This window comes from Dipodomys merriami, unplaced genomic scaffold, assembly GCF_024711535.1.
Source record: "Dipodomys merriami isolate MVZ:Mamm:240054 unplaced genomic scaffold, mDipMer1.0.p SCAF_57, whole genome shotgun sequence".
NCBI classification, from domain to species: domain Eukaryota; kingdom Metazoa; phylum Chordata; class Mammalia; order Rodentia; family Heteromyidae; genus Dipodomys; species Dipodomys merriami.
This window is the reverse complement of record NW_027206146.1, coordinates 3606109-3623102: the sequence shown is the minus strand read 5'-3', so window position 1 is coordinate 3623102 and position 16994 is coordinate 3606109. Positions and strand designations below refer to the sequence as shown.

Below are 16994 nucleotides of genomic sequence, written 5' to 3'. Positions count from 1 at the left end.
TGTCCAGGGACTTACTCTTCAAATTATCCAGAACTGGTTGACTCACACTTGCAGTTTTGGGTGGAATGCAACGTGGGCATGGTGCATGATCTTTCAATGCATTGTTGAAATTTCTTGCAGGTATGTTATATTAAATATTTTACATCTGTGCTCTTCAAGAAATAGGTGTCTAATCCTGTCTCTAGTCTGTTCTCATTTTGATATGAGAGGGAGTTTGGTAGCATTCTTCCTTTCCTAGTTTTTGAACCTGTCTGGGAGGCATTGGTGGTAACTCTGAACACCTGGTGTAACCCATCAGTGACTCTATTTACTGCTTGATTAAAAATGAAGTTAGGTGACTAAAGTCATCTTGGATCAAACCTGATGGGTCCAAAGTGCAAAGAGATGAATCCATTTCTTGTATGTTTACTAATGTGTTGGATTAATTTTCTAATATATTTCAGTGACAACTTGAATTTTAACTGTTATGATATTCTAGTTTTCTTAGTTGATGTCTTCACTGTTCTTGGCTGAAGGCTTGTCAGTCTTAGCTATCTTCCCAAGGAAAGTTCTTATCTTCACTGATTTTTTTTTGTCAGTCCTGAGGCTTGAATTTTGGTCCTGGGCACTGTCCCTCAGCTCTTCAGCTTAAGGTGTGCACTCTATCACTTGAGCCACAGTGCCACTTCCAGTTTTCTGGTGGTTGATGGGAGATGAGTCTCATGGACTTTCCTGAATCAGCTGGCTTTGAACCATGATTCTCAGATCTGAGCCTTCTAAGTAGCTAGGAATACAGGCGTTAGCCACCAGAGCTCAGCTTCTTTCACAGATTTTTTTTACATTGTTCTTTTAATCTCCATTTCTTTCATTTTTACCCTGATTTTGTGTGTGTGTGTGTGTGTGTGTGTGTGTGTGTGTGTGTGTGTGTGTGTGTGTGTGTGTGTGTGTACCACTTGAGCCACAGCTCTGCTTTGTACATTCTGGGGATAATTTATTGAAAATGAGCCTCATGGACTTTTCTGATGCCTTTGAACCACAATCCTCAGATCTGAGCTTCTTATATAGCTCTGATTAGGGGTGAGCAGCCATCAGTTCCTGGCTGGCTCTATCCTGATTTTTATGATTCTCTTTGTATCCACCGTTCTGGGTTTGTTTTTAGACTGTGCTTCATCGTTGATTGCATTTGAGACACCTGACGTTTTTCCTGGCAGGCCTGCACAGCTGTATATTCCCTCAGAGAAGCTTTTGCTTCATCCAAGAGGTTCTGGAAAGATGTGGTATGGTTTTGATTCTTGAATCTGTAAACTTGTTCCTTCATTTGATCCTTAAGTCTTATGGCTGACTTTGGGCTTGACAGCCTATCTCTTGATGAGAGGGTGTCTTAAGCCAACATTCTAACTTGGTCTGGACTTATGGGTCCATGGCATCCAGTAGTACTAGTTCATGAAACCGGGGCAGCAGTAGGCATTTGTGGGCTTGCTCGCTGTTTGTCAGCAGAAGTTAACGGTCTTTATCTCATCAACCTAACTTGGGTTTGATGTCTCCCCTGCTCTCATGGGACAAGCAACTGGGGCTACATTTCAGGTCTGTTCCCATTTGCTTGGGACAGTTTTCCACCCTGAACTTTCAGTTTTCAGTCTTGGCTGGTGAAGTGTTATCTCTATGCAGTGTTGGTTTATAACTGGGCAGGGCCAGCTCTCCCTCCTGGCTGACAGGCATAGGGTAGAGCCAGGACATTGCTTTACAGTTCAGGCAGGTGTATACAGATCTGGAAAATACTGTCAGTTTTATGTTGTATATCAATTGGCTTTGAGACAATGCTATGTGCTCATCAAACACATGGATGATTTTCCCACGGCAGGGGTGTGGCTCAGTGAACAGTAAGAGGACTTGAACAGTAGGAGGATGTGAATAATAGGAGGATGTGAACAGTAGAGCCTCCACAGGCAGCCTGGGTCCTTGGCCAGCTCTGCCATGTCAGGCAGCATGCCTAGGGGTCAGGACACTCAGTGTGAGTGTTTAGGATTAAGTCTCCTCACAGAAAATGGCAGAGACCAAGGCTACAGGACACTCCGCCCAGCACCCACTAAGACCTGAAGGCCGACTGTTTCTACATCTTTATTTCTTTGTGAAAAGAGGGGAGAAAGGAATAAAATATAAACAGTACAGTTGACACAAATGAACCACTGGGGTGGGGGTGGGGGCAGGGAAGGAGAGCGAGGTGGGAGGCAGGTGGGGATGGGGTTCCCATCTCAGCAGCAAGAGGCAGTGACCCGGATGCTCGCGTCTCTCCCTACAGGGCTGGAGTGGCGCCTTACTCCTGGCTGCTGTCCATCCCACCGTGTGTCCCTCAGCCTTTGGGAGGGGGCCGGGTGACTTCTCCACAGGCTGCTCAGGGAATGTGAGTGGGCCCAGGTCTGGGATCAGGCCATGCATATGGAGGGCTGTCAGCGACTCACTGGCTCCATAAATTAGGATCTCAGGGAACGCTGTGCAGAGGGTGGGCTGAAGGCCGGGCACTGGAGGCCCAAGCACTGGCTCTTCTTCCAGCATCAGGCAAGAGACAAAACTGAAGGAACAGGAATGGGCTGGCACAGAAGCCCAGCCTGGCCCTCTTGCGCCGCTGCCCAGGCCCCACCACCCTCTCCCCATCCACCAGCATGTCTGGCCCCCCAGCCCCTGCCTGGGCACTGCCACCCTCTGTCCCTCCCATCCCCTGCCTGGGCCCCACCAACCCTGCCACATGCCACCGCCCCCCACCCTCAGCCCGCACCAGTGAAGGCCTCCTGGGCACAGTACTTGACGTCCACATCCTGGTCGTTGTTCAGCTTCTCCAGGACTGGCTTGTCCTCGCTCTGCATTGTGCTGGAAGCAGAGGGGAAAGGGCTGAAACATGAAGCAGATGGGGGCCCACAGCTGGGAACTCAGTTCAGGTCTGGCCAATCCTTGCCGAATTACAACTTGCATCTCCAGTTGGCTAGCGATGCTGAGCCACCCCTCAGCTCCTTTCCCTTCACACCCGCCTCCCCATAAGGCTCGCCACTGCCACTGCCGACTCCTCAGTCTACAGTGAAGCCAACACTGGGAGGAAGCAGCAGGGAGCAGTGGCAGCTGAACACAGTGGTGCACAGCAGGAATCCCAGCCACGAAGGTAGCCCTAGCAATAGCTGGGTGTGGTGGCACCTGTTATCCTAGCGGAGTGAGCAGCATGCACAGACCAGGCACCCTGGGCCACACATTCACTCTGTGAAATATAACCAAGGCAAAAAGGGCTGGGGGCATGGCTCAAGTGGCAGAATGCTTGCCTAGCGTGGTCAACCCTCAGTATCACCACAAAGGAAGAAACAGTGTAGCTGGAGAGGAGCATAAGAACAGCGAGTCCCAGTTCACCTGTTGTCGAGGATGGGCCCGATCTTCTGCAGGGACTAGGCCACATTGAAGGGGACCTTGGCAACGGGGTCCCCTGCCATGCACATGACAGTGGGCAGTATGTACTTGGTGGTGATGTCCTGCCCACACACCTCCGAAAGAACCTGGCCAAGCACGTGCACATGATCAGTACAGTCAGCGACTGGCATCTCGGCCCGGGTGGCGAGGCTGAGCAAAACCTCTCTGGCATGTGAATGTTGCACACAACTGACACCACCTCCCCGCGAATATGATTTACAATGAGCTCAACTCTGAATGTGCAGCCAATGGTGTATCTCACACCAGCTCACCCATGCCAAGGCCAAGTGTGTCAGAGACCAGGAGTCCGCCTAGCTCCACATGTGTACCACTGGCCTTGGCCTCTGGCCTCTCCACTCCCAAGCATGGTGTCATGGCAGGGCTGTGCGTGCCCCTCCCCTGGCAAGCCGGCTCCTGGGTACAGGTGGCACATGGGCCGCACTCACGTTTATGCAGAAGATGGTGGTCATGCAGTGCAGTTGGGGTCTCCAGACATATCCAGCACCTTGGGGATGATGGTGGCATGTGCTGACTCCTTCCTGAACTTATCCACCAGCTTCTTGAGGTTGCTGGTGGCTGCCTCATGGATGGCATAGACTGCAAGGGGGACAGGACGGCCATAGGGGAGTTTTAGAGTGGGTCATGGCTCAAAGCCAGACTTTCCCAGGGTTCAAATATCAGGGGGCAGGGCACAGACAGAACAGTGGCGTGGCTGCCAGCTCCTTCTGGAAGGACTCACCATGGTCCACCAGCATGCCATGCATAACGAGTTGAGTTTCTCATCAAAGAATTCCACTCCCTGCCAGAGGAGAGACGTGGTGAGGGCTCCAAAGGTGAGGGAGGCCAGCTACCCTCCTCTCCCCTCCCCACCGTACCTGGCAAGCCCTGGATCACGCACCAGCTGCCCAGCCAGCAGGGGCATGTAATAGATGATGGCCAGCCGCAACCGCTACCTTGCATCCTCGGCTAGCTACACGATGGCGGGCAGCAGTGACTAGGACAGCTTCCGTATGTCGATCACCTCGTTCACGCAGTCCAGGTTGGAGATGATGTTCAGCTGCACCTCCGGGCACTGCAGAGGATGGGGCTCCAGTGATGCCTGGCCCAAGGCAGCTCAGAATGGGGGGAGGGGAGTGCCACCCACAGCAACACCCTACAGACCTGCCATCTCCCCAAGGCCACTGCCCAGTCCCAACCTGTCCCCAGGGACACAGTGACAAGGCCACATAGAGAGCCCCACTTGTCATTAAGTGACAGAGGCTTGGGCATCATATGACACCTGCAGTCATTCTGAGAGAACTTGCAGGAATCATGAGGAAAAATAACACAATGGGAGAAGAAAGGTGAGCCCCAGCTCTGCCCAGGACAGCTGTGTCAGGACCCAATTGAGGCTGGAGCCAGGAGGGCGGAGTCATGGCACTTGGCCCACCAGTACTGAGACTTGCCCCTTTCATTCCTGTCCCCTCAACTCCCTCCACTGACATGAGCCCCCACAAGAGCACAGCCCTGCCTCCAGGGCAAGGCTCATCCATGCCATGCCCCCACTATCCAGCACGGCAGGGGCAAACACATCAAGTGCTCCATGACAGAAAGAGTTTGAACTGCTTCTGCCTCCCAGATCCTGAGCTCTGATCAACCCCACACGTGCATGCTTACCCATCACACATCAACTCATCACTCAGCTCAGAAGCCCCGCTGGACTCCATGATAGCCATCAATCACATTGGCAGGGGGATACGAGAGGGGACATTCACCTTGTCCTTCAGCTGGGCCAGAAAGAGGAGCAGGAGGTGCTCGAGGGTGTTGTCTTTGCCCAGGATGGGAGAGAGGCCCATGATGACCGAGGCCAGGGCTGACTTCACATATTGGTTGGCATATGACACCAGTTCCTGGGAGGGAGGCCCAGGGGGACCTGCCTCAGCCTCTGCACATGACTGGCAGGGGGCATGGGGATGGGCTGCAGGGTCCATGCCTCCATCTACTTGGCTGCAGCCTGTGACCCAGGTGCCTGGGCCATTTCCACAGCCTGTTCTGTGCCCTATTTCCTGCCCAGCTGACTCCCTCCGCCAAACCAGTTATCTTGATGCACAGCAAGATCTGGGTCATGATCATGATCTCCTGACTATCTGCAGAGAGGTTCTCGCAGAATTCTGGGGCCAGGTTGGGCGATGAGATGGAGACTGCTGCACCTCCACCCTGAGCTGTCCTCCTCAAGCATGGGTCACAGGCACCCATCTTTCACCTTGTGGGAGGCTGTGGCCCTCACCTCGGCCTCACAGTCCTTTATCAGGTTCTGGAAGGTCTGTCTTGGTGATCTCCGGCCCCACTGCTTTCTGGAGGTGTAAACCCAGAACCAGGAAGAGGCGGCGTGTGTGGAACGAAACGTGGTCTGGCAGCCTCTCTCAGCTATTGAGGCCAAAATCCAGGCAGAAGCGGTGCAGGTGTGGAGACTGGGCAGGCTGCTCTTCCCAGAGCCAGCCCATGTCTCCATCAGTGTGCGCCAAAACCACAGACCTTAGTTCACATTATCCCAAGTGGGGCTTTCTGTGACCTGATCCACAAATATGCCAGTGATGCAGAGTCTCCTGTTTTTACATTTGTACTAAAATATAGTAGGCTGAGTCCCTAAGTGGGCAGGGGAGCTAAGGAGAGACTCTTCAGAAGAGGGAAGAATGGCAAAGAAACACATGAGGAAATGCTCATCATCTCTGGGCATGAAGGAATTATAAATCACAACAACCCTGAGATTCCATCTTAATCCAGTTAGATTGGCCAACATTGTGAATTCGAACAAATGCTGGCAGGGGTATGGAGAAAAGGAGCCCTACTGTGCAGCTGGTAGGAATGTGAACTAGTAGAGCCACTCAGCACAAAAATCTGCAGGTTCCTCCAAATACTAAACACAGACCTTCCCTCCCACCCACTCCTGGGCATCTACACTGAGCATCATGACAAGGACACCTGCACACCCATGTTCACTGCCACACTATTCACAATAGCCAAGATATGGAAACAACCCAGATGCCCCACAGTAGATGAGTTGACCCACAAAATGTGGACAATGGTACTTCACACAGTCATTAGAAAGAATAAAATAATGTCATTTGCAAGGAAATGGATGGAACTAGAACAGATCATGAGAAGTGAGGTAAGTCAAGACTGGAGATAAATGGTGCACGTTCTCTCTGATATAAGGAAGTTAGATCTAAAATGCACTGGGATATGACAAATGCCACAGGATTCCAGAGACTCACACACAATGAGACCAAAGGAGAGTAGTCTTAGGAGAGAATCACAAAGGCCCAATGCCTAAGCGTCTCTTCATATTCATATAAAATATTACACATACTGAAACAAATCCCAAGATGTGGAAACAAAATACATATATATTTTTTGGTTTTAGCTTTTGATATTTCTGTGTTCTTTATCTGATAAAGAGTCTGTTCTCATGTTATCTCTGGGAGGGGACGGGGGGGAAAGGATAGAAAAAAGTGCATCCATGGAGCTCACAGGACACTGATGAAAGTGAACTGCACAACTCATGGGTAGAGATGGGAGGGAGAGGCTTGGAGGGAATGAGAGAACAGCAGACACTTACTGTACAAAAGGAAATGTCCTCATTCTCTGACTCATGCATGCCATTGTAATCCCTCTGTACATCCCCTCTATAATAACAGTACACATGTATAAAATGGGCTGTGCACAGCAGCTCACACCTACAATCTAGCTAGCTATACAGGAGGCAGAGTTAGGAGAATTGGAGTCCAAGTTTAGCCTAGGCAAAGGTGGAGATCCTAGCTGAAAAATAAATCCAAAGGGTAGGGTGTGCCTCAAGAAGGGGGGCACCTGCCCAGTGAGCACAAGACCCCAGTTCACAGCCTCAGTTGCCAGTATGAACACACTTCTGGACGAATGTGTGCCTAGTGACTCTGCCTTTTCTTGGTTGCCAGAGATGCCTTACGCTTGCTCCTGACCACCGCTTGCTCCTGACCACCACCAGAGCCGATGGGTCCATACTAAGTGCACACACAAGGGTAGCCCTCCAAGGGCCTCATGCTCTTTTACCAGTGTAACTGGTATGGAGTGCTGGTGGGCAGCCCTGTTTCTACCTCAGCTCCTTGTCTGTCTGCAGCTTCCACTCTTGGGTAGGACGAGTCTCCCTTGGAGCCCAGGATAGATAGCTTCACTTTCCCAACTTTCCAGTTCCTTGCCATGTACAAAGCAGGGTGAGTGACAGCTTCCCAGTGTGAATGTGTGCCCCTGACCCTGCCAAGATCCAGCCCTGGCTTCTCTGCCCACGGCAGTCAGGCTGCCCACTCCCCTGCATGACACACACGAATCCCTCTTCCCTTCAGCATTGGCTTTGCCTGTGCACTGCAGGCCTCACGCACCTCAGCAGACTTCCAGCAGTCTCCTGAGAGGACATCCTGCCTCCACATTTCTCTTTCTCAGCCTTCCCCTCAACACAGTCCTGCAGTACATAAATCTTGTCTACCCGCCCCTCAGCCTCTGTACCCCATCATCCAGGGCCCCTGCCATGGGCTTCTCTTATTAAGCAGAAGCCATCTCCAGGCATCCCCACTGCACTGGGCCCCACAAATTCCCACCTGTAAGGAAGGGTTCACTTCACGTCCTTTCCACTCCAAGGGCCAAGGCGATGGTGGACAGCTTCTTGATGCTGTTGAGGTGAAGCTGAGGAGAGAACAAGGAGGGAGAATGTCAGTAATCCCAGACTCAAGAGAGCTCCACAGTGCTGGGAGCAGAGGCTTAGCACACCCACCATGCCCTCCTCCGACCGGGAGCTCACAGTTAAATAGAAACAGTGCACTTTCTTTGTTCACATAAGATCAGACACGCTGCCCACCACTGGCTACTACACCACATACTCCACTTAGTAGCAGCCGCTGCCTAGCATGCACGCATGCATGCTCTGGGCCAGGCCCTAGACAACGCACACACACCTGCGACCTAACTGAACTCTGAAAGCAATTGTACAAGGTGCTAAGCTGGCTCACAACATCAATCCTGTGAGGCACAGCACAAGGCAGAACCTCTGGCCAGCTCACAGAAGTACGGATGGCTGGCGGAGCAGGCATTTAAACACAAGACTTGTGGCTAATGGTGATGATGAGAGAACAAACAATAGCATAGTATTACTACAAAAACAAAAGTCACTTATGCTGATGCACACCTGTAATCCCAGTACTCAGTGGACTGATGTGGAAGATTCGTGACTTCAAAACCAGCCTGAGGTACATAGTAAAATCTTTTCTCAAAATAACAATGACAACAGAGGAGCAAACTCAGCCACGTTGTGGGCAACACCATGGGTGAACGGGAACCTGAGACTGTACAAGTGGTTCTGGGTGCACAGTTTCTGGCTCATTAACTCCCTCTGGAATGCAGGCCATAGAACCTGAGCTTTGTTTCAGAAGAGGGCCATGGTAACTACTGTGCCCAGCGTTTCCATCTCAGAGCCATTGCAGCAGAATCCTGACCAGTGTCTGATGGTACATCCCAAGACCCATTATGGAATGGGTTCAGCCCCAGGTGACAACAGGAGGGCCACAGGGTGCAGGTGGAGCTGCTGCTAGGCCCCCAGCCTGGCCTTGTCAGCACCCTGTCACACCCTTTCTGCTTGATCACACTTTGACACAGTCTTCCCCATCCAATGAAGTCTGCATAAAAAAAAAAGAACAAAAGGAGAGGTTTTGGAGAGCTTCCAGAGAGTGGAAGATGTGAGGGTTTGTGGAGTGTAGGGATTGTAGACAAGCCACTCGGCTCCTGGGGCCTTGCCATACACATCTTTTCAGTAGCATCCTTTATGGTGAACCCGTGAGGATTTGTCCCTGGTCCTGATTCCTTTGAGCTGATCAGTCCTACGTGGGGGCAGGTTCAGAAACACAGCAAGCAACCTGGGCCTTCCCATTCGCAGCAGGGGAATTAGGGTGAGAACTGAATCAAATTAGAAGGGCCGGGCTGTGTCTGCTGTTGCATAAGGAAATGCTCTGGTGGTAGAGCACCACCCAATGAGCAAAAGCATCAGATACCCAGTTGAAGTTCTAATCTCAGATAAAAAAAAGAAAGAAAAAAAGGAAATGCTTGCTTTCTACTGGGGAGAAATGATCACAATTTTCAGGGCCAAAGCTTTTCTGTGGACTGTGCTGGAAATGTGGAGAAAAATCAGGGAATTTTGTTTGTCTTTACACATGGGCTGTAAGCTATTTCCAAGTCCTGAGCCAGTGCTGGTGAACAGGAAAGTAGTGTCTGTGGATGAGTGTTTCAACATACCATGTTAAGTTCACTCTGAATTGAGGGTCGGTCCTAGAGCCAATCACAGTGTCCTCCTAAGCACCCCAGCTGGAGAAGTGTCAGTACACAGAGGGCACAGTCTGGGAACAGAGGCAGGGGTTGGCTGAGGATACATCCATAAGCCCAAGAAAATCAAGAACCATAACTGGGCCTGAAGTGAGGAGAGGAGCTCAGAGTGGATCCCCATAGAAGCTGTGAATGTAAGCCACTGGGTGAGGCTATTTCCCAGTAGCCCCAGAGAACAGGGGCATCAAATTCTCGTCATGTGTTCACATGAAGGGAGAAGCAGAAGTGAGACCCTCCCTCCCCTGAAGAAACCAGGCTGGGAGCAAGGGACACCTGCCGAGGCCAGCCTGTGTATACATGGTCCTAACCCCAAAGCTCCCATTGCGACCACTGCAGTGGCCTGCAAACCCTCCCTTGTGTGCTTCTCCTGCCTAGCTCCAGTGCATGGAAAAAAATGACATCACATGTGCTGAGTGCAGTGACATCACTGAGACCAGCTAACCCTGGTAGACCCAGAAGGCCTCCTCCCCCAGGGCATGGCAGACCAGGAAGCTGCACTGAGGTGAAGAGAAGGCCCCACACCCCGGGAAGGCGAAGAGTGACTGAGAGCTTCCCTGCAGATGAGCCTCTCATCAAGGCATTATGCATCTGTTTAGGTTCACAATGGATCTGATGAACAGTTAGGTAAATAATGCAGCTGGGCTTAGTGATGTGCACCTGAAATGCCAGCACTGAGGAGGCTGAGGCAAGAGGATACTAGGTTCAAAGCTAGCCTGGACTACACAGTTGAGACCCTGTCTTCAAAAGCAAAAAAGGCACTGGGAAAGCGGCTCAGTGATAGACTGTTTGCCTTGCATGCAGGAGGTCCTGGGTTTGAATCCTCAGCACCACATAAGCAGCAAAGGCTGGAAGTGGCACTGTGGCTCAAATGTTAGAGCCATAGCCTTGAGTTGAAGAGTTGAAGGACAGTGTCCAGGCCAAGTTCAAGCCCCATTACCGACCAAAAAAAAAAAGAATAGAAAATGAGGGGCTGGGAAGGTAGCTCAGTGGTAGACTGTCTTGCATGCATGATGACCAGGGTTCAAATCCTCAGCATCACCTAAGCAGAAAAAAACAGAATTAGTGGTGTGGCTCTAGTTGTATAATGTTAGCCTTGAGCTGAAGAGCTGAAGAACATCACTCTGGCCCAGAGTTTTGGCCCCACAACCGACAAAAAAAAAACAACAGAAAATGAAATATTTAGGCATATTCTCAAGAATATGTAGGTCCTTGAACACCGGACCTACTGTGGCACTATTCACCACAGCCAAGAAACAACCCAGAAGCTCCATGGTGTCTGCAGAGAAATGAGTGAAACTGAACATGGTCATGTGGAGCAAAGTCAGCCAGGTTTAGAGCACTGGAGTCAGAGGCCGAACTGTGGATGAATGCATAAAGAAGATGTAGTCAGTGCTGGAGTCCCCGGCCAGAGGCATGATCTTGAGATACCACCCCTCCGGGTGCCTCTGAGGACCTTTCATCAGGATTTTTCAGTCTGAGGCACAGTTCAGGGACCAGGATGATGAACGCTGACATGGATGTTGATGTTGAAAATCAGATGGAACTGGAGGAAAAGTACGACATTAATCAAGTGTTGGAACTCCAACACACACTTGAAGATCTCTCAGCAAGAGTAGATGCAGTTAAGGAAGAAATCCTGAAGCTAAAATCAGTAGACCACGTTTTTAGACAATATATAGAAAACCTCATGTCTGCTTCTAGTGTTTTCCAAACAACTGACATGAAAGGCAAAAGAAAGTAAGGGATTGAGTTCCCTTCTTATTTACGGAATTGCTGCTTCTCTCTCTCTCTCTCTCTCCCTTTCCGTCTCTCCATCCCTTCCCCCACCCTCCTTCTCTCTCCCCTTTAAAACCTGGGAAGATTCCAAACCTTACAGTACCTTTGTTTGTGGTTTCATTGAATGTTTATGAAAATAATTTCAAATCTAGGCAAAATTAAGTACTTAAAAAGGGAATTTAAAGAGTCTGGGTAGTATGTTAGTCTAAGAAAATGTGCAGATGTGTTGTAGAGACTTTATAATTAGAATTGCATATATTTATGAAACTTGATAATGAATGTTTTATTGAATTTGCTTTGATATATGGGCTTAGTCTTTTATTACATGCTTACTTAGTAAGATATACAAGAAAATAACCATGTTGTTAAAATGTGACCAAAATCATGTACTGAATGCACAGCTGTATGTATGTACCTGTTCACCATTGTGTGCCTCTCCTCCATCTGCCTCATCCTCCCCATTTACCTTCTCCTAAGTCAAGATAGTTTCACATTTGTAAAAGTATTTTGAGTAGTATTCACCCGACAGTAATCTGATCTGTAAGTCCTGAAGTTAACCAAAACTTTGCCTAAGGTTTGTCAGTTGTACGTTCTAATAAAAAGATAGGAGTGATGGTTTCTCTTTAACCATTTGAAAACAGATTTGGGCTATAAAGAGGGTTTTAAGTTGAAACGAAATAATCAAATTGAGATCTGTTTAAAAACAGAAAACCAACTTGCTTTTGCACCAAATAACCCACTTGCTATCTGAAAAGATAAGAATTTTGGTTATGGGCTGTGAAGGTGGCTCAGTGTTAGAGTGCTTGCCTTACATGTATGAGGCCCTGGATTTGATTCCTCAGCACCACATAAGCAAAAAGAAAAAAGCTGGAAGTGGTGCTATGGCTCAAGTTGTAAATCGTTAGCCTTCAGCTGAAGAGCTGAGGGACAGTGCCCAGGCCTAGAGTTCAGGCCCAATGACCAGAACCCCTCCTCTAAAAAAAAAAGAATTTTGTTTATATATCGATTAGAAGTAGAAAGTCTGGGAGGAATACACAGAAATAGGTAATAAATAATGTGATAAATGTAGTAGCCAACTCCAAATATTTTCACTCCAGATTTGTATTGTCTCTGGCACAGAACAGATCTTCCAGGGAATATATATATATATATATGAAAATGGGATAAGTTTGACTGATCTTACATACACCACATGCTATGCTATTCCAACTCTAGGGTTTGGTTGCAAGGTTTATTTGTTGTACCTAGTCAATTAACTGTTACCAAATTCCTTGAAGAATATACTGGTATTAGAATCATGAGTGAGAGAATTTTATTTGTATAATAAGAGGTAAGCTCAGTATTTTTATCTCACTGTGTAAAGGCAACTAATTGGTTGATAGAATTTTAGGCATTATCATCACAATTTCTTAAAATTTAGTTCAGAGATTCCATTTGGTAAAGGAATCAATATCAGCGGTAATATTAAGATATTATACTAGGAAACAAGATCCACTAATATAGCTTATGGTTATTAGATTTGAACTACTTTAATCATGGGATAATCTAAGTGTTTTTGTAAGGTTTCATAAATGACTTTAAGTATATGAAGATGTAATAGTCATACTGCAAACATCCCTTTTGCATCCCTTTTGTGACCTAATTTTACAAATATTTAAAATTGTGTTGCATTTCGGCTTTGCTGTTTAAGAAAAAGATGTTTCACACACACACAAAAGATGTAGCCTAGTTTCATCACGAAGTAGGACTAGGCCAGGAACAAGAAGGAAATCCTGTCATTTGCTGCCACATTTGTAGAACTACAGATCGCTGTGGGAAATGCAAGAAGTCAGACACAGAAAGTCAAATGCATGTTCTTGAAACAGACAAAAACAAGGCAGAGGAATTGTCAGCAAGACCAGTAGGGTCCAGGTGAGGAATGGAGTCCATGCAATGAGGTAGACCAGAAACCCAGGGTGAGGAGTCACTGCTGATCCTCTCCTGAGCACAGTGACAAATTTCTGCTTCAAAATCACCACTGCTAATGATGAAAATGAGTAGGGAATTAGAGAATGAAGCTACCTCCTCAGAAACGACCAGGCATGAAAAGAGATCAACCTGCTTTCAGGAATATGCATGAAATGCTTACCTCTAATCTCCAAATGGGGTCTCTAGGGATGAAAACATTTTAAGAAAAAAATGGCCATTATTGCCAAAGAAACTCCTGTACAGAAATGTCTCATTCTATTTTCTTTCTTTCTTTTGTGCCAGTCCAGCGGTTTGAACTCTGGGCCTGGATGCTGTTGCTGAGCTCTTTTATTCCAGACAGGCACTCTACCACCAGAGAGTGGAGATAAGAATTAGAGATAAGAATCTCATGGGCTTTCTTCACCAGGCTGGCTTTGAACCTTGATTCTCTGATATCAGGCTTCTGAGATTGCATCAGTACAGGGTTCCATTTTTCTTTTCTAACAGCAGATAGGATGACAAAACAAGAGGAGACTGAGATGAGGAAGGCTGGGAAGGTGGCTCAGGGATAGAGTGCTTGCCTAGCATGCATGAAGCCCTGGGTTCAATTCTTCAGCAGCACACACATAGAAAAAGGCAGAAATGGTGCTGTGGCGCCAATGGTAGAGTGCTAGCCTTGAGCAAAAGCAGCTCAGGAACAGTGCCCAAACCCTGATTTCAAGTTGCAGAATTGAAAAAAAAAGGGAAGAGACACTTTGGGTAAGAATCTTTGGGGAAACATGGCTTACACATCGCTGAGGTTGTTTACAGTCATCTCACTTCAGGCCTTAGTGTCTCTTGCCAGCCTACTGGGATCCAGGAGAATTAAGAGACTGCACCACTCCCCTGTCCCCTGGAGAAGCACCCACATGAAAGTGAAAAGTGTCTTGATAATTGTCACATGGGGGAAAAGAAAATGTTTACTGAGAACTTGGCTTGCCACACCAGGTGAAGGTAAAATCACCACTCCAGCGGGTGATGACCACAGCTGCCGCCCTCCTGGACCCCTATCTAAGGAGCCCTCTGAAGCTCTGAAGTGCCCATGTGCACCTCAGAAATGACCTGCCCTGCCACGCACATCCTGAGAGAAGAGGCGAGCACTTGTGTTCACTGCCACTGGAGAGGTGCAGCCTTCAGGAGAGACCCCAGGTTCCACACTCTGGGTAAGGAATCACCTTAGGATCAGGGATTCTGCATTGATCCTGGATACACAACAAAGCCACAGGAAAGGATAGGAATGGGGTAGGACAGTGAAAAAAAAATTGGGGTTCTAGGCCCCCACCCCCAAGCTCCTTTGGTTCCTCACTTCTCCTTCCTAACAGAGTCTGTCCTGGTTTATGTCAAGTGAGGAGGAATCCTGATTGTCCAATGGTTGGGGACGATGTGTTCACAGCAGCGACTCTAGAATGGCATTTGAACCTAAAATTGCCCCTCTAGTTCTGTGTCATCCACCTTTTCCTTCACCTGCACCATCCCCACCCCAGACCTGGTTCATCTTCCTGGTATTTCTTCTGTGAAATATGGGCTTGGTGTTGAGGAAAGGGTGACACCTAGGACCCACACCCGCAACCAGTGCTTGTGACCCTGGGAATGTGTCACCCATGTTTCAAGTTTCTTCCTTTAGTTAGTCAGAGAGCTTGAACTTGAGTCTTGCCCATGTTCCTTGAACCCATTTTGCTCAAGGATAGGCCTGTACTGCTTTGAGCCACAGGTCTACTTCTGGGTTGCTGGTGCTGAACTGGAGAGAAGAGTCTCACAGACTTTCCTTCTCTGGGCTGGCTTTGAATTGGGAATCAAAGGTCTCAGCCCCTGTGTAGCTAGGAACACAGGCTTGAACCACTAGAGCCTTGCTTGTTTAGAATCTTAGATCTGATTCTACAGAGGAGAAATGTAGCCGTCTTCATCTCAGAACCTGACTCACCTTTCTTTAATTCCATTTCTCCAGGCTCACCCATTTCCATGAACAGGCCATCTTCCTCTTCTCGATGGATGAATAGAATTGGATTTTCCCTAATACATGAGATACATTAGGAAAGTATTTCTGGTGGTCTGAAGGCTGGATGGAGAATGTTGAGTTCCCTTGGAACCATGCAGGCTTCAGTTTCCCAGGCCAGAGTCTCTGGATGAGACTCAAGGAAAAGAGAGGATGGGAGATACTCATGTGCCTGTGGGGGTGATCCTCTTAGGCCAGACTGTGGTTGGGTTTGTGGGTAATTTGTCTCTTCTCTCCCATTATCTATTCCTTTCCTGCATGGGGAACAGGATGAGAGCCACAGACTTCATTCTTAGGCACTTACTTTTGGCCAACCTCCTAACTCTTCTGTTCAGGACTGTTCCCCAAACCATGGAGGCTTAGGGCTGGAGAATTTTCTTCAATGATGTGGAGTGCAAAATAGTCTTCTATCTTCACCGAGTGGTCAGGGGGGTGTCGATTGTTAGCACTTGCTCCCTGAGCATCTCCCTTGCTGTCAGCATCAGCCAGGGGGACTCCAGGTGGGCAGGGCTGAAGGGGAGAGCCCACAAGCACATTGTCTCTACCATCTACCTCAGCTGGGGGGTCTTCCTCCTGGTGAGCATTATTTTCCTTATGTACATGACTGGACCCAAAGCGCATGATAACATGACGAGCTTAAAGTCCCATGGATACTGTTCTGCAGTGCGTTACGATCCAGCTGCTGATGTGCTGTACATGGCAATACTCTTGGTGCCTGATGTTCTGTGTCTGGGGCTCATGCTCTGGGCCAGCACCTCCATGCTTTTTGTCCTGTACAGACACAAGCAGAAAATGCGACACATCCCGAGGACCAGTGTCTCCACCAGAGCCTCTGTCGAGTCCAGAGCCAACATAAGTGTCCTCCTCCTGGTGAGCGCCTGTCTCTCCTTTTATACCTTGCCCTTCATCTGTCAAATTTGCTTGTCTGTGATTTACAACCCCAGTCCTGTGCTGCACCATATGGCAGCATTTGCTATGGGCTGTTTCCCAGCCCTCAGCCCTTTCCTGCTCTTGAGCGGACACTCCACTCCCTGCAGCCTCCTCTTCACCTGCACAAAGAAGAAAGAGATCCTCTCCTGAGGACCACCAAGCTTGCATCTCTGATGAGCTTTGCTTGGCCTTCAATGATCTCCACACCTAGAGAAAAGTCATCTGCTGAGAAATAGAGGTGTGCACACATGGCCACACCTGCGCATTGTGTGCTATATATCTGTGTGTGTGTTCATCTGTCTCTCTTGTGCTGGCCCACAAAATTATATGAAAGTGGAAATGTTAGATTTTGAAATAATGCTTATCAGATCATGTCAACTTCTTCCAGAGAATCTGCCCCATTACCTGTTGGTGGTGTCAAGTTTAAGATAAACTGGTTAAACTCACCTAACTTGTTTTCCTAATTCTATTGTGAGTGTTTTGATTTTTTCTTTCTCTCTTTAAT

General features: G+C 48.4%; 1 protein-coding gene and 1 pseudogene across 1 annotated transcript; one reads left to right on the top strand and one right to left on the bottom strand.

Moving 5' to 3' along the window:
- Positions 1-2741: 2741 nt before the first annotated feature.
- Positions 2742-11075, bottom strand: LOC138812432 (serine/threonine-protein phosphatase 2A 65 kDa regulatory subunit A alpha isoform-like; annotated as a pseudogene).
- Positions 11076-15712: 4637 nt separating this feature from the next.
- On the top strand, positions 15713-16639 carry LOC138812431 (vomeronasal type-1 receptor 4-like). Its single transcript, XM_070000377.1, has 2 exons — positions 15713-15888; positions 16039-16639. The coding sequence occupies exons 1-2, from the start codon at positions 15713-15715 to the stop codon at positions 16637-16639; spliced, it is 777 nt and encodes a 258-aa protein (XP_069856478.1).
- The last annotated feature ends 355 nt before the right edge of the window (positions 16640-16994 follow it).

Coding starts and splice junctions, on each gene's coding strand:
- LOC138812431 (XM_070000377.1), top strand. CDS start 15,713: ATGGGAGATACTCATGTGCCTGTGGGGGTGATCCTCTTAGGCCAGACT. Junction 15,889..16,038: donor GCCAACCTCCTAACTCTTCT/GTTCAGGACTGT, acceptor CCTTGCTGTCAG/CATCAGCCAGGGGGACTCCA.